This window comes from Hippocampus bargibanti, linkage group LG11, assembly GCF_051943395.1.
Source record: "Hippocampus bargibanti isolate YZ-2025 linkage group LG11, ASM5194339v1, whole genome shotgun sequence".
NCBI lineage: Eukaryota > Metazoa > Chordata > Actinopteri > Syngnathiformes > Syngnathidae > Hippocampus > Hippocampus bargibanti.
Genome location: NC_142744.1, coordinates 4,297,854 through 4,325,083, shown reverse-complemented (window position 1 = coordinate 4,325,083; position 27,230 = coordinate 4,297,854). Strand labels below are relative to the sequence as shown.

The following is a 27,230-nucleotide window of genomic DNA, read 5'->3' as shown; positions in this document are numbered from 1 at the left end:
ATTATTCACTGCCATTGAATTTAAAATATGACGTGGAGCGCCCTTCCCGAATTTGTACGGGTTTTGGTTTTCCTTGCGGGGGGTGCTGATAAAGCACTGGTCAGACCTCTGGCAATGTTTTTCCCTGCCACAAGGGGGCAGCATTTGCCTTTTATCCATGTTAGCGCTTAGTTACAGCTTCAGCTGTTGTTAAAGCGCTATATAAACCAATATGTGTCACGATCTGGTTGGTGGCCAACGGGTGGCGCTGTCGGCCCCGCCGGCACCTTCACACGTGTTGGTCTTTCCAATCTGTGGCAGATTGTCACGTTCTGGTTGGCGACCAACGGATAGCGCTGACGGCCCCGGGGGTCGGGTCATTGCACTGTACTGCAGTGGACTGTATTCCACTGAATGTGTTTGCTTCACCCTGTCAGATTTTTACTCATGGTTTTCTTTGATACTTTGTACTTTTCTGTTCGGATGACTTTGATGTTTTAGATTTTGTTCTTGCTGACTTTATTTTGATACAATTTGTCAAATACAACCCGCTGCTCCCTCCTGCCTGCTTATTTGGGATCTACAACCATCACCACCTTGCAAACCGTGACATTATGTATGTATAGCATTGTATTTTGGACAGCTGCCCTCATTTCACGCTCATAAAACTCCAGACCCATGTCATTTAGGAATTACGGTACCTCTTTTTTTCCAATGAAAGAAGAAAGTCGAAGGTTTCCTTTGCTGTGTTGAATATTTATGTAGTCCTAAAACTCAATATTTTGTAGGCCCTGCAATTTGAGTGAAAATGACCAAAGCCCTGGCACTGGAGTGGATACATTTTTACACATCGTCTGGCAGTGAATGAGTTAAGTTAAGTGGAATATGCTGACGTTTTGGAAATAGTTTGTGGTGTTTGCAATTAAAATGATCCAGTCTAATTAGCGTTTTCGCACATCAGAATCAGAATCATCGTTTTTAGCCAAGTATGTAGAAGGAATTTGTCTCCGGTAGGACACGCTGCACTAGTATCATCATTAAAAAAAAAATTCAAAGAGGCACTATACAGTTATATTTGGGTTATTGTTTAGAGAGTTAATGACTTGGGGGAAGAATCTATTTTTGGTGCGCATGGATCTGTAGCGCCTGCCTGAGGGGAGTTGCTGGAAAAGGTGGTGAGCAGGGTGCGGAGGGTCCAGTAGGATTTCTCTGCGCCCTTCTTTTGATTCTTGCATTTTAGAGAGCCTTCATTAAATGTAATTTTACACAATTTGTTTTCATTCTCATTTGCAGTCATGCTACTTGCCCGCTATATACGGCTAGATCCGTGTATCTCAATCGCAGCAAGATCCAATAACAACTTGAGACAGCAACTTCACTCTGAAGGGTACAAAAAGTGAATCCAACCCACCTCACCCCCACCTCCCTGCAATCAAAGTGCACTTCTTTGCCATGATCCCCCTCACCCTCACCCTTGCACCTGTCTGGTAATCCAGTATGAGTGAAAGTGAAGAAGAGTGAAGTCATGATAAGGGACTGAGATGTCTCCCTGTGGGGGCTGCTCAGTGAGGTCAAGCAGGCGTTTGGGCATGTCGGTCTATTCCAAACGTTATTTGTCTATTAGCCTTTACGTCATGTGATGTGTCGTATGTACTCGGGCCACCTGTTGCGTGACCCTGAGAGCATGCATTAATGCTTTTTCATGTATGTAAAAAAAGGATAGTTGTCTCATTCCGGTCATGTTAGATGCCAAAAAAAAAGTGATTGCGACAAGCAAAAATCGGAATCAGACGAGCTTTATTGTTATTATTCTAAGCATGTACAACGAAATTGAATAGCAGGTTCAATGTGCGGAAACAACTAAACAAAGGGAGTTTGGTCAAAGGCAATCACCGTTGCGCTGATCATTACCAAAAACAAAAAAAAAACATTGATATTGCTTCATCAATGATTTGTTGACTTTATAGGACAATTTTGACCCAATCCCGTTTTAAGTTGACAATATTTTGCCTAGCTTGTCTTCCCGATCATGGTTTTTGTTCTACCCAGAGTTGCGAGGGTGACCAATAACTGGTTAGTTTATCTGGTATTCCTTTTTGTGGATTTTCACAAGAGTATAAAAAGCTATGGATCAATATATCTCTATGTAAATTTATGTATGCAAATTTCCCCATTGTGGGACTATTAAATACTTTCTCATTCTGATAAAGTTGTCCTCTGTATCAAGTTGTTGTAAAACTAAAGCCTACCCCAGGTGACTTTAGACAAGGGTCCGAGTACACCCCAGAATAGTGGTCACCCAATTCCAGCGTAGTCCATCTTGAGGGATAGATGAAATGACACATTTACAAGACTCGCTTTCAATTTCACATGAGCGATTTTGCCTTTTAAGTCATTCATTGCCAAAATGTGCCCGCTCGAGTGCCAGGGTTTTTGTCATTTTCACTCAAATTGCAGGGCCTACAGAATATTAAGTTTTAGGACTACATACGCATTCAGTTCAGTGGAAGAAACCTGATTCTATCTTCTTTCTTTCAAGATAAAAAGTTAATTACTAAGTTATATGGGTCTGGAGTTATCTCAGCTTGAAATGGGGCGGCTGTACAAAATACAATACAATACCCTACATATTGATTTATATAGTGCTTTAACAACAGCTGAAGCTGGAACAAAGCGCTGACATGGGCAAAAGGTTAATTCTGCCCCCTCGTGGAACAGGAAAAACATTGCCAGGGGTCTGACGAGCGCTTTATTGGCACCCCCCAGGAAAAAGCAGAACAAATTCGGGAATGGCAGCGAATGAGTGCCCAATAAATACTGATAATGTAATGTAAACCGTTGTCCTTCCTTTTCCAGGGCCGCTGTTCTAGAGAGAACTGCAAATACCTGCACCCTCCTCCGCACCTAAAGAACCAACTGGAGATCAATGGCAGAAACAACCTGATCCAGCAGAAGAACATGGTCATGCTGGCTCAACAAATGCAGCTCGCTAACGCCATGATGCCTGCCACGCAGCTACCGCCCATGGTGAGAAAACACACCCGCAATCACGCAATTATACAAGTACAACGGGTCGCCAATCATTAGTTAGGATTTTAGCAAGCATCATGGAATTTCACAAGTTTGATTTGCTTTCGCGGGCCGAAAAAAATGATGTGGCGGGCCGGATTTTGCCCCCGGGCCTCGACTTTGACACCTGTGTTCTGTTATTGTCTACACAAACAAAATCTGTTCTGTTCACCCTGAGCACATTCCTCCCATCCTTCACTTCAGCCCATGTTCTCCGTGACGCCCGGCCTGGCCACTAACGCCAACGCGGCGGCCGCAGCTGCAGCCGCGGCCTTTAATCCCTACCTGAGCCCCGTGTCGCCAGGCCTGATGCCCCCGGAGATCCTGCCCAGCACCCCAGTCCTCATGGCTTCCAGCCCCGTCGTCAGCCAAGTCCCCAACGCTGCCGCTGCAGCTCAGAAGCTTTTGAGAACAGACAGACTTGAGGTAACGGCTAACTTCTCTTGAAATGAACTAATACTGTGAACTAACACTTTATGGAGTGTTTGTTGGGTTTAACTCAGAAAGATAAGCAACATCCCAATCCATCCTTATGTTAAACAAACAAAAAAAGTGCTTTTCACCATCAAAACTGCCAACAGACTTTTCGTCTTTGGCTAGCTATTAGCTATATATTAGCTAACTTTCTATCTATTTCAGTTACAGTAAAGTCTCGTTATATCGATATTCAAGGGAGTCCGAAAAAATATCGATATAACCGGGACTATCGATATATCCGACCCTGTTTGCATGTAATTTTCTCCGTGCGTGCATAGAAATAGTATCGATATAACCGGAACTATCGATATATCCGATATCGATATAACGAGACTTTACTGTACTTCCAGATTGAGTGAATGTTGGCGCGTGTGGCTGCCGCTGCTCACCCACAGAAAAACATATCCTGTGACTGTAAAGTGATAATTTTGAAAGGCGCTGATAAATTAAATGTATTATTATTATTATCAATTCAAATCTAGAGCGATTGTGATGATTCATCGGGCATAAAAATCTTCATCGAATGATGCAAGACTATGACAAACGCTTGCAATAATTTGCTTCATCAAACGCGTTTCTTCTCATCAAAACATGCTATTGCTACAAACTACACATGTTGAACTATTTACAGTCCAGGATGGGAGTCACAACTTAGATTATTGTGCCACCTGCTGTCTTATTTGTGAACTACATAAAAAACCGCCAACCTTTTATTTACTTCATCAAGGCGCACATTTTACACAAGAAAAATGTCTAATATATTAGCAAGTCACATTTAAATCCCTTTGTTTGCATCTCAATATATTTTAATAATACTAATACATTACAATACAGACATAGCTAATCCCTCTTGATTCCTGCTTTATTTGCGTGTACTTTCTTGTTTGTGCTATTTATATGATTTTTTTGTATGCGGATGATGCTCCTTGTGGCAATTCAATTTTTCCAGTTTGACCTATAAAATCTCAGAATGGCAAAAGGTCAGGACACAGGTTAGCATTATCTGCTGCCCTCTGGTGGAAGACCATTGAATTATGCCTACTGTCTCTATGTGCTGTACATAACTCGTATAAAAGAATATATTTGTAGTAAATAAAGGGAAATTCTTGTAAATTAAGTGTACTTATATGATATCTCATAAGACACGTGAGACTGAATGTGCTGTAGCATAGTGATTGTAAATCCCTGCTAAATGCTTCTGTATCTGTATAGTATATATCTGTATGAAGAAATATGATCCTCTTTTTCTTGTTAAAACACTGCTGGTTTCATCTATTTTGAACCTTTTTGGTAGTATTTTACAAGTGAACATCCATGCACAGACAGCTAAATGCCTTGATGACTCATACTCAATTTGCATGAACATAAAAAAAGCTGAGTGCATAGTGTAGTGCCAAGTGCTGGTTTTATGAGAGTGAAAGAAATAAGAATAAACATAGCGGATGGAGCGTTAATGGCTTGGATACCGGAAAAATTATAACGCATGATAACAAAAATGGTTAATTATAAATCACATTGGGGAGCTTTGCAATTATAAAACAAGTAGCTCTCCAAATGTCTACCAGCTGTTTTTACATAGAGCAAGAGATCGCTATTGTTGTCTGGCATAATCAGAGTAACCTCATAGGATGATGAAATGCTGTTGTTATTAGGCATATTCAAAATCAGAACCCAAAAAATGCTGTTTAACTCATTGACGGCCAGACGATGTGCAAATGTATACATGTGTACAAATAAATGTATGTGTCTACTCCAGTGCCAGGGTTTTGGTCATTTTCACTCAAATTGCAGGACCCACAAAATATTGACATTTAGGATTACATAAACAGTGTAAGAAACCTTAGATTATCTTCTTTCATCAGAAAAAAAGAGTTAATTACTAAGTTATATGGGTCTGGAGTTATATGAGCTTGAAATGGGGGCATCTGTACAAAAGGCAAATGCTGCGCCCTCGTGGGAGGGAAAAAACATTGTTGCCAGAGGTCTGACCGGAGCTTTATCCGCACCCTGCCAGAAAAACCAAAACCCGAACAAATTCGGGAATGGCGGTGAATGAGTTTGAAAAATTAATATTTCACATTTTTTTGGGATGTGTATGGATCATTGTCATTTCAGTTCATTTCAATGGGAAACACTGATTTGGAATGTGAACAACAGAAATTTGCGTTTGATCACTGTGCGGAATGGATCATTGTCATTTCAGTTCATTTCAATGGGAAACACTCATTTGGAATGTGAACAACTGAAATTTGCGTTTGATTTCTGTGTGGAATGGATCATTGTCATTTCAGTTCATTTCAATGGGCAACACTACTTTGCAATGTGAACAACCGAAAAAATCTTGGCTTTTAGGTGTGCCGTGAATACCAGCGGGGCAACTGTTCCCGGGGGGAGGACGACTGTCGCTTTGCCCACCCCGCTGACAGCACCATGATCGACACCAACGACAACACGGTCACCGTATGCATGGACTACATCAAGGGGAGGTGCTCTCGCGAGAAGTGCAAGTACTTCCACCCGCCGGCGCACCTGCAGGCTAAAATTAAGGCCACCCAACACCAGGTGAACCAGGCCTCAGCCGCCGCTGCCATGGTGAGCAACGTAGCATTAAAAATGTGCGATAGCCATTTTGTTTTTATTTCATGTTGGATTATATACTAGCACACAAATGCTCTCTTGACGTTATGAACGGGTTTTGTTGTGTGAAGTGAATCATTGCAAAGTGACAGTGAAAACCTCTTCAGATGCAGTACAGTGAACCTCCGTTTATTGCGGGCTATACGCTACAAACCAATTCACGTTAGCTAACAATTAGCGATACTGAGATCTTTTTAAAACGATGAAAGTAGTTTTAAAACTCAATTTTGCTGCTGTGTGTTCAATTGATCAAAACTTCCCATAAATTCCACTTTTAAAACGTGTACCATGGCGCCTATTCAGAAATTACAACACTCAGAAGCGTATTCTTTCCACTCTTTAGCAACAATGACAACGACTGGAGGTCAGTAGGGGCCCTTCTACGGCTCTTCTTTCTTGTTATTAACTCATTCACTGCCAGACGATGTGCAAATAGGTGTTCACACCAGTGCCAGGGTTTTTGTCATTTTTCACTCAAATTGCAGGACCCACAGAATATTGAATTTTAGGACTACATAAACATTCAATGCAGCGTAATAAAGACCTTAGACTCTCTTATTTATAATAATAATATATTTCATTTATAAGCGCCTTTCAAAACTCTCAAGGTCACTTGACAGTCACAGGATAAGTTTTTCTCTGTGGGTGAGCAGCGGCAGCCACACGCGCCAGCGTTCACTCAACCCAAAGTAACTCAAATAGACAGGAAGCTAGCTATTTCGCTAATAGACAGCCAGCTAGTCAGCTAGATAGCTAGATAGCTAAAAGATAGCTAGCTAGATAGCTAATAGATAGCCAGCCAGATAGCAAGATAGCTAATCGATAGCCAGCCAGCTGAATAGCTAGTTAGCTAGCCAGATAGCTAGACAGCCAATAGATAGCTGATAGATAGCTAGCTAGGTAGCTTGATAGCTAATAGATAGCTAGCTAGCCAGCCAGCTTGATAGCAAATAGATAGCTAATACAGTAGTTAGCTAGACAGTCACCCAGATCCCTAATAGATAGCCAGCTGGATAGATAGCCAGCCAGCTCGACAACTAATAGATTTCATCAGAAAAAAAAGTTAATTCCTAAGTTATATGGGTCTGGAGTTATCTGACATTGAAATGGGGACTGCTGTACAAAATTTAATACAATACATACATATTGATTTATATAGCACTTTAACGACTGCTCAAGCTGCAACAAAGCGCTAACATGGACAAAAGGCAAATGCTACCCCCTGGTGGGAGGGAAAAACACTGCCAGAGGTCTGACCAGTACTTTATCGGCATCCAATTGAAGAAAAACCAAAACCTCAACACATTCGTGAATTCATTAAAATCGATGGTGGGAGGGAAAAACATTACCAGAGGTCTGACCAGTACTTTATCGGCATCCACAACTTTGAATTCACATTTGTCGAGTGTGATAACACATCATAAATGATGTGTTTTAACTTTTCCATCCAGCAGGGTTGGCGAGCGATAAACTGCGATATTACGGGGGTTCACTGTATTCTTCCGAATATAATTACCAAGTTAAAAACGAAGTGAACAATGTCGCCATCGCTACATCCATCCATTTGTGTGTTACCTTAACTAATGTAGACTCGTCATACTCGATGTAGTTTCATGATAATTGTGTAACCGTTGAGCAGTAGATCTCGTCTCCACATTGTGCATGCCTTAGCCCAGTAATCCCCTTTGTAAAAAAAAAAAAAAAAATGCATTCCAATGATTTGTTTTTTGATTTGTTGTTTTTTTTCTCACCTATACCCAAACTGCACTGCTGCCCCCATGATGCACCTCTGCTTGCTGGTTTATTTTAATGCGCTTGAACCCCATTGGCCCATTGCCATCATGTGCTCGCTGCCTGCTAATTAAGACTCAGTCGGCTGTCAAATCACTGAAGCGACCCCTCGACGCAACCTTTGACCTGGTACTATGACCTTTCACCTTTTAGCTTGGCATGTGGCTTTGTTGTCGAGCAGTGTTTTAACTAATGCTTATTTGGTTGTTTTTGTCTCGATGTGTTGTCTGTTTTTTTTTTTCTTCTCTTTCCTTCTGGCTTGAATGTGTGTGACGAAATGAATGCGGCTCTTCCATTTTGGGTTTTGCAAGTGGGCATTCCAAATGAGGTCACCGCAATTATATACGAATGAGCCGCCATCAATTCGTCTCTTGTCATGTCTCTTAACACAAAGCGAGTGAGGGTTAGGGGGAAAGCCTTATTTTTGGTTTAAATGGTGGCATGGCTTTTTTGTCAAATGTCCAATTGGTGGAGCTATCGACTGTGTGCATGAATGTGTTGCTAGTGCACGTCAGGTGGGGCTAAGAGGTCTTATTGTCTAAACAGCGCGGTGGAGGTGGTACCACACCATAACAGGTGATTCAAAAAAGATGGCTCACGCCAATCAAATTCCAAAGATGGTCTCACGTCAGGAGTGTCAAAGTCATTTTTTTTTTTTTGTCGTGGTCCACATTGTAGTTAAGGTTTCCTCTCGAGGGCCGTTATAAATTTGGGGAAGCTTACAATGTTTTATCCCTTCCACATATTACAGATAGAGCGCATAACAAATTGACAAATAATCAGTTTTCAAATCTGAAGTAAATAATAATGACTGTTATTGTGGTTTACATGGGACAATTTAAAAGACAACCGACACCGTTTTTGTGTTTCCGAACTGACATCAGAAAAACGTTTTATAGCATCTAAAATACCCATAACACGCAGGCTGATATTTTTAGTCAAAAGCAAAACACCAATAAAAATGAGTTAAAGTGTCCCAAAAACTACTTCAAAATGACCCCGAAAATGGCGAGTTTCAGAAGGTTCCTCCTCCTTGTTCGTGACGTCACGCCACGACGTCTTGCCTTGCTCTAGATTCAAAACAATGGCTTCAGATTCAGTGAAGATACTTTCTTGTTACTCATCCAGTTATGAATATGATTCAAATAGTTCTGAAGAGGAAAGCATAAATGTTTGCAATCGATTAAAGAAGTCCTTCCGGATCAATTCGAGCCCTCAGGAATCCAATGTAGCGTCCCAGAAAATCCACAAGATCGCGCCCAAGCGCCGTTGGAAATGGGCTGATTTGTCTGCTGGGAATTTGTGTCAACTAGTATCAAATAGTAGTCTTGGTGCAACACACAACGATTCACCATCGCATTATTTATGTTTTCCTTCTAATTTCACCAACAAAACGATGTTTTCAGACCAAACACAGTACCCAAAATGCATTGTGTGTCGCTTTCTCGGTCAGGGGCGTTCCATACGTGACGTCACGTCTGGAATCGTCACCAACTCGAGAACAAGACTTCCTGAATATTCAGAGCGAGTCTTAAAATGTAAAATATAGCTATATGCGATGGAATCTTTCTAAAATACGCTCAGTAGAAGTCATTTGAAGTAATTTTACAAATTATGGACACAACTTGTCCGCAGCCGTCCATTGTCCTTTAAAATTTTGGTTCGGACTTTAGAAAGCATCATTGATTTTCACAGGTTTGATTTGCCTTCGCGGGCCGAATAAAATGATGTGGCGGGCTAGATTTGGCCCCCGGGCCTTGACTTTGACACCTGTGTCTTACGTCAAAGATATTTTTGACATTTTTGCTTGAGACCTTTTTGGAATTGTTGCCTTGAGAGTGAACCATCACTTAACATGGCTTCCACAGTTTATCATGGAGCTAGCAGTGCAGCCTCCTTCTCTTTCTCTCTCTCTCTTTCTCTCTGTGCTTCCCACCTCTTGTTAGCAGCTGTATTGTCGTCCTTTAATTGTGAATGCTTGCTTCTGTTGCAGTTAGTTAGCCGCAAGTTAATATTCCCAGTGAAGATGATAAGATCATGAATGCTTTCTATAGTCAGTAGCTCCAGTAGGCACCATGCTCCTGCTTGTGTAGTACATGTGTCCGAGTGCTGCTTGCTTGCTACCGATGATATGATCATATTGTTGATGTACACACAAGGATGATGTCATGCTTCTCCTATGATGTCTTCTAACCTATATTCCCTTTTTTTTTTTTTTTTTTTTTTTTTTCCAACTCATCTTTTATTTTTTTTCTTTCCGTCCACACACTCTTATCTCTCCACCTGGCTGGGCAGGGTATCGCCCCCAGTGTCATGGCTCCTCTGCCAAAACGGGCAGCCCTGGAGAAAGCCAACGGGGCCTCTGCTGTGTTTAACACAGGCATGCTCCAGTACCAACAGGCCCTGGCCAGCATGCAGTTTCAGCAACAGGCTGCTTTCCTACCATCAGGTATGCAAAACCCGCAAGTTTGCCGCCCTCTGATTAGCGGGGACGATGCCCGGATCGACCTAACCTTGGCTCCTGTTGGACAGATGGCTGTTTTTAAGATTTTGCGCCATTTATCCAACATGTGTGGTTTGTTTACTTATTTTTTTTACATTTTGGATGGAGGCGCATTACGAAGATAGATCGCTCAAGACGTGTTACTGTTTGCTTTTTGCGTTGCCAGATAAAAGAAGTCACAAATCACCAACTAGTTTTACTAATGTAAAATGGGTGATTTCCACCAAGCGGGATGGTTTACTTAAGTTCGTTTGAAGGCAAGTTTGAATTTGGTCACAAAGTGTTCGGGATACAGTGAGACCTCAACTTACGAACTTAATTGGTTCCCAGACAGAGTGTGTAAGGCGAAAAGTGTGTATCTCAAAAAAAAAAAATCCATAGGAAACCATTAAAATGGGAATAATCCGTTCCCGGGTTTCCATAAAATATACTTTTCAACTAAATAAGCCTTAAAATTACACATAACATACTTTATTCTATGTATAATAAATGTGCTATTGTATTGTAATGAAAGAAATACACAGCATTGTATCATAAAGTCACTTTATTTACATTTGTGATGGTCATTTATGGCTTGATGGAATGGCGTTGGAGGTCGAAGGTCAAAGGGAATTGCTGTTTGGAAAGAGAGGCACATTACATGAGGACTGTAATTAAAGAAATAAACTGTGCTGTAAAATATAGTTTTATTGACCTTTTTGATGGTCGTTGATGGCTTATGGAAGGAGAGTCACCTTCCATGAGGACTGTTGGTAACTTAACCTCTGGTTTTGTTTGGTCGTGTGCTTCCGCCGAAGATCACTCCGCCAGCCGTGGTGGGTGTGTATTATGAAAATGGTGCTTATTATAAGGTTTAATTTTCATAAATTTGACGTTTGTAAGACGAAAAGTTTGTAAGTTAAGGGGTTTGTAAGTTGAGGTCTCATTGTACAGTGATACCTCAGCTTCTTTCCACAGCTTTCCACACTTCTCTTTATCGCCACAGGTACATCTGAAGTTATGACTATAGTTAGGTATTACTTCAAAAAAAAGTATCGAACAGAACCAAACCATCCACGCATGGTGGAAACAAGGCATCGTGTTTCGGATTCACAACTTTATAAACTCCAATTAGTTTGCTCATTGAAAGTGGTCACTTATATTTCTAACCGGGGCTTGTGGTGCAGCTAAGATGCTAACCGCGTTGACATCTTATGATGATCTAACAATTTGCAGAATGTAGCTTGCGTACCTTTTGTACAAATCTAATTGTTTTTAGACCTCTCAGGGTTTACATGTGTACCATACGATAAAACACGACTGAGCAAAAGATATTATGCTACCGCCCCCTCACCCTCCACTTCACTCTAACGAACTTTGTGACGGGCTGTTTTGATTTCTCTTCCCCTTATCCAATCCACTTCCTGTTGCATTGCATGATGGGCAGGCTCAATATTGTGCATGACCCCTGCAGCCGGCGTTGGTAGGTTCAAATTCTCCTTTTTCAGTTTTGTGTGACTTCCTGTCAGTGGCTCGCATGCGGCACCGAAATGTTAACAGTTTAGCTTGAGTTGTGTTTGTTAAATGTGGCAAACTGAACTGCTGCGACAATTTTTTTTGTTTTGTTTTGTGCAAAAGACATAATTGTGTGTTCTGTTTTATCTGTCATTCACATGTACTCATTTTGCCTAGTTCAAATGTTATTTGGTTATGCTCTTTTGTCATTGTTGCTTGATCTCATACACTCGTGCCTGTTTTCAACCTCGCTTCTGGCTGGTCACACTTAAAGGACAACCGACGTCTCCGGACAAGTTGTGTCCATAATTTGTAAAATGGCTTCAAATGACTTCTACTGAACGTATTTTACAAAGATTCAACCACATATAGCTATATTTTACGTTTTAAAACTATTCCGGAAGTCTTGTTTTTGAGTTGGTTACGAGTCCTCACGTTACGTCACTGAAGGAACGCCCCTGACCGAAAAAAGGACACATTGTAGCAGTCCTTCCATCACGTCAATGCATTTTGCTGTACTTTGTTTGGTCTGAAAACTTCGTGCAGCACCAAAAAGAGGCAGAAGATGGTGACAAAGCTCTGTGTAAGGAATTGATCAGCCTGTGGAAACGGGCTGATTAATTCCTTACACAGAGCTTTGTCGCCAATTTCTGTCTCTTTTTGGTGCTACATTTCCCGCCTCATGATACCTCAAAATGGCACGGAATAAATTCTTTCATCGATTGCAAACATGTATGCTTTCCTCTTCAGAACTATTTGAATCATATTCATAACTGGATGAGTAACAAGAAAGCTTATTCTCCGAATCTGAAGCCATTGTTTTGATTCTCCAGCAAGGCAAGACGTCTTGGGGTGACACCACAAACAAGGGGGCGGGACCTTCTGAAACTCGCCACTTCCGGGTTCATTTTTTTGCAGATTTTGGACACTTTAAGTCATTTTCATTGGTGTTTTGCATTTGACTAAAAATATCATACTGCGTGTTTTAGGTATTTTAGATGCTATAAAACGTTTTTCTGATGTCAGTTCGGAAACAAAAAAAATTGTGTCGGTTGTCCTTTAAGAGTGCCTTTAAGTCGAAGACACTTTTCAAACCATTAAATGCCGAGGGAGATCCATTTGAACCTTTCCCCCTTTCACGGTCTGTCAGCAGAGAAACAAAAAGGGGACTGTGTTTAAATCGAAATCCCTTGAGAACTTCCTGTCTGGCACTCTGTTGTCTTTCACTTTTGTCGTGTGTATGTGTGTGTGCATCTACGCTGCTCCTCTGGATATTTTTATATATTTTTTTTTTTGCTTACATGATTCTCCCCTCCAAAAAAGTTCCCATGATGCACGGTGGTACCCCAGTCACTGTGTCTGCAGCCACCACATCTGCCACAAGCGTTCCCTTCGCAACCGCCTCCACCAATCAGGTTTGCACCTCCACCGCCTCTCTTTTTTCTTTCTCTCTTTGTGACTACACAAAGACGATCGAGGGATTGCTCATGTCTCACAGCCAGTCGGGGTGGGTCGCAAAATAGACGGTGCTCCCTCTTGTTGGCCTACACTAAAGTCCGACGTGCCAACGTGTTCCCGGGATATATTGGTCTTTAATTCTTGAGAAAGAAATTGTGTTTGCATTTGAAATGTGTTGTCCTCCTTGTAACTCCCGTTTTTTTTGTCCTTTCCTATTTTGAGGACTCTTCCTTATCAAAGTTGACTACCAACGAATACATGCAATTGGTATGTATGAGGTAGTTATTTCTCGTGCAACAGCTGCTATCTGTGCCCTTTGGTGCTTGGCTTTTTTTCCACCGCTTTTATTTTGTATTTTTTATTTGAAAAAAAAAAAAAATCAGCTGCTGCTTCCAGCACGTCAATTCCAGCTTGACCATTTTCCAGCCCGATAGTCTCGATATTGTTACGGCAGAGTCTATCTTAAGACATATTTGAGGAGGAAACAGATTTATGCATTATATTATTGAGTCGTGCAGGTCAACAACATGGAGGACTTAAATTTGCATGGGGGGAAGCCAACTCACTGACCCTTCACTGCCTTAATAATAATCCTTTTAATAATGCCTTTCCCCCTTTTTTTTCCACGCTGTCCAGATGCTCCGACTCTCACTTGAGTTTAGCTTCTTTTTATTTATTTTTTCTCCAGCTGAGAAGTGACAGGATGGCGTTCCGCCATATTTCATGTTTGAATCGCACTCGTTTGAATCACGTGTCTGCTTTCTTTCCCCTCTCCAGATTCCAATAATATCTGCAGATCATCTGAGTAGTCACAAGTACTTGACTCAAATGTAGTTCCTGTCGAGAACAGTGAGTCTTTTGTTTCAATTCATCTCGCATATACAGTAAAGTCTCGTTATATTGATATCGGTTATATCGATAGTACTGCTTATTACGATACTATTTCTATGAACGCAAGGAGAAAATTTACATGCTGCAGGATCGGATATATCGATAGTCTAGATATATCGATATTTTTTCCGACTCCCGAGAATATCGATATAACGAGACTTTACTGTACTAACTTTATGAAATGTTGAGGGATATTCGGCTTTTGGGTTGAAATTTCAGGATGAACGCCCGATATGCACTAGAATCTTGACAAGTAAAACTTAATTTGAACTTCTTGACACTTTTGCAAATGTTTCATGTTGTACGAACGATCCAAATTGAAAAGAAGCAATTTTCAGAAAACAACTACATCCTTCACTAAACCGCCATGGTGGGGTGAGGTTCAATTTGGATCGTTTGTATAACAGCCTACTTAGACAACATTGGTCGTTAGTCAGAACAATAGGAACAATCAGTGGAGTGGCAGGGAGTAGTCCTCTGCTCCAACCTGAGAGCAGGGACCTATCACAGTATATATATATATATAGGGCCTAAACTACCAGTAAGACTTTAGTTTGCTGACGAAGTTTCTTGGATAAGAATAGCCCATATATATTTTGGGCCTAAACTACCAGTAAGACTTTAGTTTGCTGACGAAGTTTCTTGGATAAGAAGCGAAACGTCCGACACCTTCAAAAAAGTACAGATGACGGCTTAAGAAACCTTTTCATCAATAGTATTCAATAGAAAATGTTGCTTAAAAACAACAGATTGACATTGTATACTAACCTGTTGTGTAAACGTCACGTCGGCCATTTTGAATGGATTTCGACTTACAACCGTTGGACTTACGACCGTTTTGTCGGAACAGAACCTTGTCATAACTCGGATGTTACCTGTATAGGATAGGAATATGAGTTTTCACATTATAGTGATAAATCAGCATATGCAAAAAGCACTGAAACCTTCCTCCTGAAATTTGGATTGGATATGCCTTTATTAGTCTCACAGTGGAGAAATTTACAAATTTAGCAACAAAGCCACATTTCCACATCTTTTTGAGTCAATTTAGTCTTTTTTTTTTTTCATTTATACCCTCCTGTCTTTCTCCCTATGATAACCTCCATAAAGCATATCTAACGCCCACTCCCTGTTTCCTCCCCCATTTTCCAGATCAAATGAATGTGCGCTGGCACCGTCCAAGCCAAAAAAAGTTCAGCCTTTCTTTCCATAAAACTTAAAGAATGTCAAGCAACGGCACCGTGGAGGGCGACCCGTGCCATCTGCCCACATGTCAAAAGTGGAGAGAGAAGATTCCTGTCTTGGTACCTGGGGTGGGGTAGGGAAGGGTTGGAGGGATAGTGGGTCTCATCACACCGCCGTACATCTTAATCACGCCTCTCGATTGGTTATAATTCACTTCAACGGACGCGGAGAAGGTCAAAGAGTGATAGTTGCGCGCAAGTCTGAAAGTACACACACACCTCTGGTACGCCAGGCGACCAAGATTGCTTTGATATTTTTTGTTTTTATTAATCAGACATATTTCGTCGTTGACAACCCAAAAAAAAAAAAGATGCACCTTGAATTTGAATTGAAACGAGAGAGGGGCAGCCATTTTGAAACAGGAAATCTGCTAAGGCGATTGAGCATGTGCAGTATTGTATGTGTGTGAGTGTGTGTGTGTGTGTGTGTGTATAGTGACTAGTCAAACTAGACTCGGATGGATGGAAAAAAAAGGAGGGTTGCGGACATCTGAATGTTGTGGGTAAACCAACACACCTGTGTAGCTTGAAAGCACAGCCAGGCTTGCTCTTCTCACCTTTTGTCACGTGTGCCATGGAGGCCATACGACTCAAACCAGAGTGTTTGTCTCAGCAGTGTTATTTGTTTACCGAGGGTCAAAATTTAAACGGGGTCAAAAAAAAAAAAAATGTTATATGGCGCTTATTATTGTTTAGGAAATATTAATAATTTTAGAAGTGTTTTTTTTTAATGTTTTTAAAGCGTTTAAGTGTGACTTTGAAATGCAAACGAAATTGCTCTTTTAATGGACGAGAGTGCTGTTTTGTTTTAATTTTTGTTGTTGATGACATCATCGATCAAGTCTATGGACTCTAAAGCCTCTCGAATTAGGAGTGCGTCGCTTTAGCTGATTGGTCTGTTCAAGAAACTCCGTTGTGAGCCGCGCGCTAATTGCCGCGTAATACAATATGGTCCGTTAGGTCATCGTAACAAAAACAACAACAAAAGTACTTTGGAATGATTGATTGGATTGGATTGGATGTACCTTTTTAGTGTCGCAGTGAATTATTTTACATTTACAGAGGAAAGGAAAGAAAGAAGTAGAAAAACAAAATACAGGAGCTGCTGGAAAGGCGCCATTTTGAAGTCAAAAAAACAAAATAACAAATAATATGACAACACAAAGACACAGAGAGTCATTCATCATTCAGCACTTGCTGTACCCTCTTTATGACATGAAGCATTTGTTGATTGTTTATCTGAGTCCCACATGTCACACATGGGCTGCGATTCCCGACAGCCCTTTGATAACATCATGAAAATTGGCCTACACCTAAGAAAGAATACCTTTATTCGTGTCGCAGTGGAGAATTTTACATTTACAGAGGAAAGGAAAGAAAGAAGTAGAAAAACAAAATACAGGAGCTGCCTGAAAGGCACCATTTTGAAGTCAAAAAAAACAAAATAACAAATAATATGACAACACAAAGGCACAGAGAGTCATTCATCATTCAGCACTTGCTGTAACCTCTTTATGACACGAAGCAGTTCTTTATCTGAGTCACATGTCACACACTGGCAGCGATTCCCAACAGCCCTTTGATGAAATCATGAAAATTGGGATACACCTGCTCATTGTCGAAGAATATGAACTCATTCACTGCCAGACGATGTGCCTGCTCCTGTGCCAGGGTTTTTGTCATTTTCATTCAAATTGCAGAACACATAGAATATTGTATTGAATTGGATGGGATTAGCCTCTATTAGTGTCAGAGTGGAGACATTTACATTTCACAACAGCAATGTGAGGAAAGGAAAGGAAGAAGTCAAAATGGAAAATATCTTGTTGTGCCAGGGTTTTTAATTTGGTCATTTTCACTCAAATTGCAGGACCCATAGAATATTGAGTTTTAGGACTACATAAACATTCAATGGTGTCAAAGTCAAGGCCCGCGGGCCAAATCCGGCCCGCCACATCAATTTTTTTCGGCCCGCGAAAGCAAATCAAACGTATGAAATTCCATGATGCTTGCTACATTCTTAACCAAAATTTCATATTTTTGGATATAAACCACAATAACAGTCATTATTCTTGACTTCAGATTTGAAAACTAGTTATTTATTAATTTGTTGTGTGCTCTATATGTAATATGTGGATCGGATTAAACATTCTAATGGCTTCCCCAAATTCATAACGGCCCTCGGGAGGAAACCATACCTACAATGTGGCCCGCGGCAAAAAATGACTTTGACACCCCTGCCTTAGACTCTCTTCTTTCATCAGAAAAAAAAAGTTAATTCATAAATTATATGGGTCTGGAGTTATCTGAGCTTGAGTTCATAAGACAAGGTATCACTGTAAATAAAAACAAAATACACACAAATGGATTTAGACCTACTCCTCACTTCAAGATGGCTTAACTTCAAAATGGCAGAGGCCTCTCGCCCCTCCCCCCCCCCAAAAAAAAGTCATTACAGCATCTCTCGTCCAGTAAATCATTTTATCCACGCAATTTTGTGTTTATGTTGTTGCCCCAGAGGTGTGCCGACGCGTCTTTAGCGATTGTATCATACCTAACAAAGCCTTAGATGACCATGAATTGGGTTCACGCACGGCCCAAACTTGTCATTCACCACGCAGGTAAAAAGAGCACCAATGATGTTTTTTTTTTTTCCCCCTTTTTCTAGTGATCTCACCCACGCCGCTTGCGATACGTTTGTGCTTTCTCCATGTAACGAATCTTCTCTTAAAAATCCATTTAAAGGACAACCGACATCACTTTTTTGTTTCCTGACTGACATCAGAAAAACGTTTTATAGCATCTAAAATACCCAAAACATGCAGTATGATATTTTTCGTCAAATGCAAAACACCAATAAAAATGACTTAAGGTGTCCAAAATCTGCAAAAAAATGAGCTGCGAATTGGGCATTTTCAGAAAGTCCCACCCCCAGTTCGAGATGTCACGCCAAGACGTCTTGCCTTGCTGCATAATCAAAACAATGGCTTCAGATTCGGAGAACATGCTTTCTTGTTACTCACCCAGTTATGAATGTGATTCAAATAGTTCTGAAGAGGAAAGCATACATGTTTGCAATCGATTAAAGAATTTATTCCGTGTCATTTTGAGGCATCAGAGGGGGGGGGGAATGTCGCACAAAAAAAGAGGCAGAAAATGACGACAAAGCTCTGTGTAAGGAATTAATCAGCCCGTTTCCACAGGCTGATTAATTCCTTATACTGAGCTTTGTCGCCCTCTTCTGCCTCTTTTTGGTGCAACATGAATTTTTCAGACCGAACAAGTACAGCAAAATGCATTGACGTGATGGAAGGACTGCAACAATGTGTCCTTTTTTCGGTCAGGGGCGTTCCTTCAGTGACGTCACGTACGGACTCGTCACCAACTCAAAAACAAGACTTCCGGAATATTCAGCGCGAGTCTTAAAACGTAAAATATAGCTATATGCGGTGGAATCTTTGTAAAATACGCTCAGTAGAAGTCATTTGAAGCCATTTTACAAATTATGGACACAACTTGTCCGGAGGTGTCGGTTGTCCTTTAAGAGCTTTTATTTACTACTTAAGGATTTGAATCAATTTGAGATGCGTAGTTGTAGATGTTTTTTGTTGTTGTTGTTGCCTTACTATATAACCATATTACTTGACAGCATCGCTATAGACGTTATAGATTTTGAGGTTGTATAACATTCATCATTGTTTGTTTTTTTTTTTTCATTTATAAATGATAACGTTTGAAATATTCACGTCATTCATATAGCTGGATGTCTTTTTTTTTTTGTTTCAGTTGGTGTTACATGATATGTTTTGTTTTGATATATGCCAACATGTGGAATTTGTTTTGCTGGGATGACAGCAACAACCATTTTTTTTTCCATGTCGGCGTGTTAAGATTATGTTTGAAAATATATTGTATCAATCTATAGATTGTTCATATATTAGGGTAAACGTTGTTTTCTACTGTATCCATTTCAAAGTTTAAAAAAAAATGTCGTTTAGTTGGAAATATTTCTTAAATTTGACCTGAATGTCAGGCCAAAAATGAGCAGTTGAGATTTTGGGGTGTTTGGATATTATTATTGTTATTTTTATTATTATTATTTGTTTATTATTATTTTTTGGGTGGGGGGATGGGGAGGCTAGCTCGGAGAAAGAAGACTTTTCCCCTTGCTGGTGAAGTCAGAAATGCTGCAGATGATTGAGTTCTAACCTAAGGGACGAAGGTTGTGACTTTTTTGCACTTCTGTATATAGTCAAATAAACAGAGACAAATGTGTATCATATTGAGATTATTTTGAATAATGAAAAACAAATAAGAGATCTATAATGATAAAGGATTTTTTGTTAGATTAATTTAAATTCATAAATTAGAAGACCAGCTAAAATTGCTTGCAAAAGAAGGGCACTAGTTTCTTGGCCGAAAAGTTATGCGCTTTTTTTTTTTTTTTTGTCGTCTTTTATCAGTGGCTAGTTTTGCCTGGGAATGTTTTTATTTTGGCGGGGTAGAGAGGGGCATAATGTTCCCCACTCCCCCCTGCCCTGCTTCATCCACCCCCCTTCAAATGATGTCATGAGTTCATTTGTCGGCCACATCACTGCTCTCACTTGATCCAGAAAAAAATGAAAATATATATATATCTATATATTGTATTCCATTCAGATTTGACTGCATGTAAAATCATGTAAACAAAAAAAAACAGCAATTTAAGGAAGGTTTTTCACAATAATCCATACAGTAGATAATAATATCCACAGTGGGAAAGAGAGACAGCACTTTTCCCCAAACAACTCATTTTACGCTTGTGTGATGAAATAGTTTCTGAGCAAATATATTATTTCAACAATACTGAAAATATAAGCACTCATCCAACTCAAATATTTTTTTTTTCCGGAACCATATACAATATATATTTCCAATTTGTGTTTCCGCTCTTCTCTCCAAACTTTGCGCACAGCAGGTGAAGGCCGGATGCACATTTGGGGCAAAGTCTTGAACATGAATGTAAAGCGGCTGCTGTATTGTTGCTACCGAACCAAAGCACCAGATTCTCCAAAATCAAACGTTCACAGTCCGTTTCTTCCCTGCTGGGGGCTCACACACACACACACACACACACACACACACACACACACACACACACACACACACACACACACACACACACACACACATTCCTGTTTCAATGGTTTTGTGAGGTCCGGATAACTCCAGATAAGCCCACCGTTGCTAATAAGTTTAGACAGGAACTAATGTTACATTTGAACAGTAAATGTCACCCCATTTCCCACTTCAACTTCTTTAAAAACAAAGAAATAAAAAGTAGACTTGAAACTGAAATAACAGCAGGAGTGAGGTTTCTGAATGGGTACATTCAAAGTCCTCACCCCAATAGTGAATTTAGTTAAAATATCGTTTTACTTTTTGTGGTAAGAACTTTTTCCTCTCATTAACCACGCACACACACACATAAACACACACAGTGAGTAAAAAGTGTGTGTATCAAAGTGAAATGAAAATACACACCAAAAAATATTATGGGTGAATTTGTGAGGACCTCTCTGAAACTTTAACAGATACATATATAGACACTCTAGTAGCCTTGAGAATGAAACACTTGTGAGGACCGGCCAAAAGGTCCTCACTTGTCAAAAATGTACTCACTACGTATGGTATAAAATGTTAGTGGTCCTCACAAGACTAGTCATACAAACACATACACACACATGCCAATGCTTTTTGCCCGCTTTTTACTTCTAAGTGCAACTAGCACTTATGTATTCGCTAACTGTTGCCACAACATGATGTCTGATTTTGTTTTATGCATACTTGATTGTTGCCATAATTGACTCTTATCTGTATGGATGGAAAAAATAAATAAGATAAATAAAAAGGATTTGATTTGCTCATGCAATATGTGCGTGTTTTTCTTTATTTAATAGATAGATAGATAGATAGATAGATAGATAGATAGATAGATAGATAGATAGATAGATAGATAGATAGATAGATAGATAGATAGATAGATAGATAGATAGATAGATAGATAGATAGATAGATAGATAGATAGATATTTTTCCTCCTTTTTCATAACCCAGAGACATGACTATAGTGCAGGCACTGGAAGGGGACTATTGTCCAGACATGCCCGTTCACCGCTGTGGACATGTCTGGACAGTAGACGGACTGCACTGCACTATACTATTTGACACAAATTCCCAGCAGACAAATCAGCCCATTTCCAACGGAGCTTGGGCGCCATCTTGTGTATTTTCTGGTACATTACACTGGATTCCCAATGGCTCAAATTGATAGGGAAGGACTTCTTTAATCGATTGTAAACATTCATGCTTTCCTCTACATAACTATTTAAATCATATTCATAACTGGATGATTAACAAGAACGCATCTTCGGTTCGGAAGCCATTGTTTTGATTCTCGAGCAAGGCAAGACGTATTGGCGTGACGTCACGAACAAGTGGGCGGGACCTTCTGAAACTTGCCATCCCGATGTCATTTTGAAGTAGTTTTGGGACACTTTTAATTTTTTTTTTTTTTTTTATTGGTGTTTTGCATTTGAATAAAAATATCAGCCTGCGTGTTTTGGGTATTTTACATGCTATAAAACGTTTTTCTGATGTCAGTTAGGAAACAAAAAAAATGGTGTCGGTTGTCCTTTAAGAAAGCGGAAGTGAGACTGTTGGCTGTTGACGCGCTGAGGATATGGACAGGAAATGCCATTCAAAGCGAGCAGAAGCGTGATCGCTTCTCCGGCTCCTCTCCGCACTCGTGCTATCGGTGTACCCCCGAAAATGAGCCTCGCTTGACGCCGCCGCCAGCGTCCAGGGAGCGGCCACTCTCCCGCGGGGTCGCGCGCTCCGTGTGATCCTCTGTTGCCAGTCCGGGCGAGGAGTCAACCTTCCCGGCCTGCTCCGCTCGCAGGCTTCATCGAGGGACACAAAACAAGGAGGTATTTTGCCCGTTTCCTCTTTCTCTCCATTTGGCCATGAGGGAATACAAAGTGGTTGTTTTGGGCTCGGGCGGAGTCGGCAAATCGGCTCTGACGGTTCAGTTCGTGACGGGCTCCTTCATTGAGAAGTACGACCCCACCATCGAAGACTTTTACCGGAAGGAGATTGAGGTGGATTCGTCCCCGTCCGTGTTGGAGATCCTGGACACGGCCGGTACCGAGCAGTTCGCGTCCATGCGAGATTTGTACATCAAGAACGGACAAGGATTCATCCTGGTTTACAGTTTGGTCAACCAGCAGAGTTTCCAGGATATTAAGCCCATGAGGGACCAGATCATCCGGGTGAAACGGTACGAGAGGGTGCCCATGATCCTGGTGGGCAACAAGGTGGACCTGGAGGCCGAAAGAGAGGTATCTTCCGGGGAAGGCAAGGCGCTGGCCCAGGACTGGAACTGCCCCTTTATGGAGACATCGGCCAAAAACAAAGGCTCTGTGGATGAACTGTTTGCGGAAATTGTCAGGCAGATGAACTACTCCACTGTTCCTGTAGGAGGTGACCAGTGTTGTTCTTGTGTTTTGCTTTAAAAACAAACAAAACAAAACACAATCAGATATTTGTGCTTTTTTAAAATCATGCCTTTTTTTGACTTTTAAAGTATCTCTACTCACACTGTTGTCTTACGGTTTCGAACAAATGGACCATTAATTTAATCTGTGCTGTATGTCATGCATATTAGCATATTTGACAATAGAGCTGACTTTGACTTTGAAAAGTCAGCATTGAGGCTTCACACAAGCGTAATCGTAAAGGTTACAATGGCTGCATAAGTGGAAGCTTTCAATTGGTCATTCCTTTGTAAGGCTTTTTTTCATTCCCTAGTTAGTTTTAAATATCATAACTCCTTTGAAATAACAGCCAAAGTCACATTTTTTGACAAATACATTTCATTTTGCTTCAAACATCCCATTTATTTGGCCTCCTACTAAAAGTGACGACATCTTTAGTCAAACAGAATGTTTAAAGGACAACCGACGTCTCCGGACAAGTTGTGTCCATAATTTGTAAAATGGCTTCAAATGACTTCTACTGAGCGTATTTTACAACGATTCCACCGCATGTAGCTATATTTTACGTTTTAAGACTATTCCGGAAGTCTTGTTTTTGAGTTGGTTACGAGTCCTCACGTTACGTCACTGAAGGAATGCCCCTGACCGAAAAAAAGACACATTGTAGCAGTCCTTCCATCACGTCAATGTATTTTGCTGTACTTTTTTGGTCTGAAAACCTCGTGTTGCACCAAAAAGCCGCCAGAAGAGGGCGACCAAGCTCCATGGAAGGAATTTATCAGCCTGTGGAAACGGGCTGATTAATTCCTCACAGGCGCTTGGTCGCCATTTTCTGCCTCTTTTTTGGTGATCCATTTCCCGCCCCCAGATACCTCAAAATGGCACGGAATAAATTCTTTAATCGATTGCAAACATGTATGCTTTCCTCTTCAGAACTATTTGAATCATATTCATAACTAGATGTGTAACAAGAAAGCATATTCTCTGAATCTGAAGCTATTGTTTTGATTCTCAAGCAATGCAAGACGTCTTGGCGTGATGGCACGAACTGGGGGCGGGACTTTCAGAAAATGCCCAATTCGCAGCTCAATTTTTTGCAGATTTTGGACACTTTAAGTCATTTTTATTGGTGTTTTGCATTTGAATAAAAGTATCATACTGCGCGTTTTGGGTATTTTAGATGCTATAAAACGCTTTTCTGATGTCAGTTAGGAAATAAAAAAGTGACGTCGGTTGTCCTTTAAGTTTATACCAGAACTGAGATTATTAGTAAATATCAAATTTAAGAGAATTTCGTTCATGTTTTTGTCCACTAAAACATGACTGACAGACACCATTACATTAGGAAGGTGATGTAGACATTTTTTTCAGTAAAACCAGTGTTTGAAATAACGTCTGCCCGGAGGCCCGGGGCGTACAACTTTCAAAACGTCTTGGCCCGGTTGGCCAACCACTTCAAGAAAAAAAAAGGTTTTCTTCAAATCAAACGTTTGTTTTATTCAATAAAGCTACAAGCAAACCGCTACAAGCCACGTGGACTCCTCTTTCTAAGCGCCTTTCAAAACTCTCAAGTACACTTTACAGTCACGGTATAGTCCGAAGCACGAAACAGGCTTCTGATTGGCTGCCGTGCCGAGTATGCAAATTTGCAAATTGCCAAAGGAACCTTCGTTTGGCAATTTGCATATTCGGCACAGCAGCCAATCAGAAGCCTGTTTCGTGCATCGGACTATACCGTGACTGTAAAGTGTACTTGAAAATTTTGAAAAGGCGCTTAGAAAGAGCAGTCAACGAGGCTTTTCACGAGTGTCTGACACTGGTAAAACATATATTTTGTTACACCATTTTTTAAATCAAAAATTATCTTTTTTTTTTAGGAAAACATACATTTTATAACAGCATTTTTTTTGTCAAAAATAATGTGTTTTTAATAATCCCCAATGAGTTTCAGTGAGCGTCAATGATATGCGGCTTTCGGCTATTCGTGGCTGGATGGGTTCCTATCACTAAATCAGATCCCATATGTGTGTACGTTGCAGTTATTTACGGTTACCGTCATTTAGTTTTTTAGTTTTTTGTTTGCTGGCAACACAAAACAGGAGAAAAAAGGAACGGAGGAAGAACTCGGTGTCAAAATGGCAAACTGAAACATTTTAAAATGGCGTTACGTGCAATGTGGACATTTTTTTTCCTCAACCACGATCATCCACAAACACTGAAAAGCTCCATATTGTGTAATTGACGCTTACTGACAATCACCATCTTTTTAATTCTTCTTTCACGGAATATACAAAATTCCTATAAATATTACTACATTTTATGGATTGTTTCCATTTATCCCTGTAAATTCTTGTGAGCTCTAATGGAAAAGTTTTTAACTTGGGAAATTCACAGGACTTTGCAATCTTAATCGTCTGAAAATGTGTTTACATGGTAAAGTACTTGAATGTTTTTTGGGGATTTTTTTTTCTTCCAAATATAGCTTTCTTTGTACAATATTTGACACTTCTCTGAAAAAATGTGCCTCAGTGGGGAATGTCTTATTGTGAAACCTAAGAAACGTTTTTTTTTTCTTCATGTACTGTTTGAACAATCTTTTGTGCTCAGTGGTGGAGTCAGTGTTATGTCGGTCACTGTTAAGATCTTTTGTTTTTAGGGGGGCAGAAAATGAGGTGTGAACGTTTGTAAAAGTCACTGGAATAGGGATGGGCATGTGGACATTTTGGGAAAATGTTTCATGAGCCTAAAAATAGAATTGTATTTGTCATTTTTAAGGTTTTTGGAAAACATACAAAAAAATGTTTTTCGTCCAGTTACCCGGACTTGACCTCTTGCCCAAGGTCAACAGCTCCAGCTCGCCTGCGCTCGACAAAAATGGACGAATGTGATTGGATTGGCCTTTATTAGTCTTGCAGTAGAGAAATTGACGTTTCACAGCAGCAAAGTTATAAAAGGAAAGAAAAAAGTAGAAAAACAAAATACAGGAGCTGCTGTAAAGGCAGCCACTCTCGCGGCGCCATCTTGAATTCAAAAGAACAAAATAATATGACAACACAAAGACAGCCATTCAATCTTAAACACATTCTGCGCCCTCTTTGTTGTATGGAGCGGTTCTAGATAAAAGAAAAGACGATCAAAGCGTCCTTTTCACCAGTGGATCAGGGAGGTCATGGTGAAATGTGCACGTCTGCTACAAGCTAACTGTTGAAAGCAAACATGAATGTGTAGCATCCATTTACGAAAAGAGATTGTCTCGCATCTTTTCCCCCACCCCCACGTAAATCCGCTTCAATTCCAAGCTGCGACAACACCGACCTTGCAGCGGGGTTGTGAAAATCCACCCAAATGTATGATGCTCATCCCTAGTGCAAATATTTCTCTGGATTATTTTTAATGTTTACGAGATATCGAAAGTGAGAACAGTAGAAGTTGGATTTTGTGCACAAGGACCTAAAGTGCGTCGCTGTCGCTGCATGCGGTTGCGTCACGGTGACCGCATGTTAAGTGCCTTCCTTGTGACTGTGCCAAGTGACCAGCCCTTTTTCCTCTGCAGTTGCGTCTCCATGGCAATCAGAACGTTTGGTTTGTTTTCTTTATTTTTAACAGTTTCTAAGTTGAAGCGATGGTGTTGTTTTTTTTTTTCCTTGAAGATGTGATGAAAACTTTTTTTAATGTGATGATTTTACCTTTGGACAAAATCTGTGATGAAACTTGTGAGTTTTGAAACTTGTAATACAAAAACGAAAAAAAAGTCTTTTATGGACCAATGAGTGTTGCGCTTCTCTCACTGAATGCAAATTAGACTCACTGGGTGATTTCATGGGTACAATTCAGGGCTAGTATCGGAGTACAATGATGCAAGATGAAAACAGTAATCAACCCGCCAATCATGATATCAATACAAAACTGATTTTTATGATTTTAAATTTTTTTGTGTTCATAAACATGGAACATAAACTAGTTGCCCATACGAGCTTTAACGTTGCTATATGATTTATTTCCGTGTCGAGTAAACGCTGGTTTGAAAGCCGCATTTAAATGAAATGTATTAATTATTATAAATTATTATTATATCCACCTAATGTTTCAAATCTATCCACATTACCATAAAGCTACTCAATTCCTTTTTTTCACGGTCCATATTGCAACCATC

At 40.3% G+C, this 27,230-nt stretch overlaps 2 protein-coding genes across 12 annotated transcripts in view; both read left to right on the top strand.

Annotated features, from left to right (window-relative positions):
• mbnl1 (muscleblind-like splicing regulator 1) overlaps window positions 1–21,454 on the top strand; it is a 59,946-nt gene extending 38,492 nt beyond the window's left edge. For 3 of the 11 annotated variants that reach the window (XM_089008096.1, XM_089008094.1, XM_089008095.1), the window contains exons 3-12: window positions 2,836–3,006; window positions 3,253–3,474; window positions 5,878–6,117; window positions 8,029–8,082; window positions 10,249–10,402; window positions 11,883–11,918; window positions 13,274–13,365; window positions 13,631–13,675; window positions 14,186–14,257; window positions 15,452–21,454. In XM_089008096.1, the coding sequence (XP_088864222.1) occupies window positions 2,836–3,006; window positions 3,253–3,474; window positions 5,878–6,117; window positions 8,029–8,082; window positions 10,249–10,402; window positions 11,883–11,918; window positions 13,274–13,365; window positions 13,631–13,675; window positions 14,186–14,242 (1,071 nt within the window). In that variant the 3' untranslated portion in view covers window positions 14,243–14,257; window positions 15,452–21,454. The remainder of the gene's footprint in view (window positions 1–2,835; window positions 3,007–3,252; window positions 3,475–5,877; window positions 6,118–8,028; window positions 8,083–10,248; window positions 10,403–11,882; window positions 11,919–13,273; window positions 13,366–13,630; window positions 13,676–14,185; window positions 14,258–15,451) is intronic. The other 8 variants (XM_089008097.1, XM_089008099.1, XM_089008101.1 and 5 more) reach the window with 8 other exon arrangements.
• Window positions 21,455–22,033: 579 nt separating this feature from the next.
• Window positions 22,034–25,012, top strand: LOC148891216 (ras-related protein Rap-2b-like). The gene has a single exon (XM_089008106.1). It carries the CDS (start codon window positions 22,547–22,549, stop codon window positions 23,093–23,095), a length of 549 nt encoding a protein of 182 aa, XP_088864232.1. The 5' UTR covers window positions 22,034–22,546; the 3' UTR covers window positions 23,096–25,012.
• The last annotated feature ends 2,218 nt before the right edge of the window (window positions 25,013–27,230 follow it).

What these genes read in the sequence shown, in the direction of transcription:
- LOC148891216 (XM_089008106.1), top strand. Translation starts at nt 22,547, where the DNA reads ATGAGGGAATACAAAGTGGTTGTTTTGGGCTCGGGCGGAGTCGGCAAA.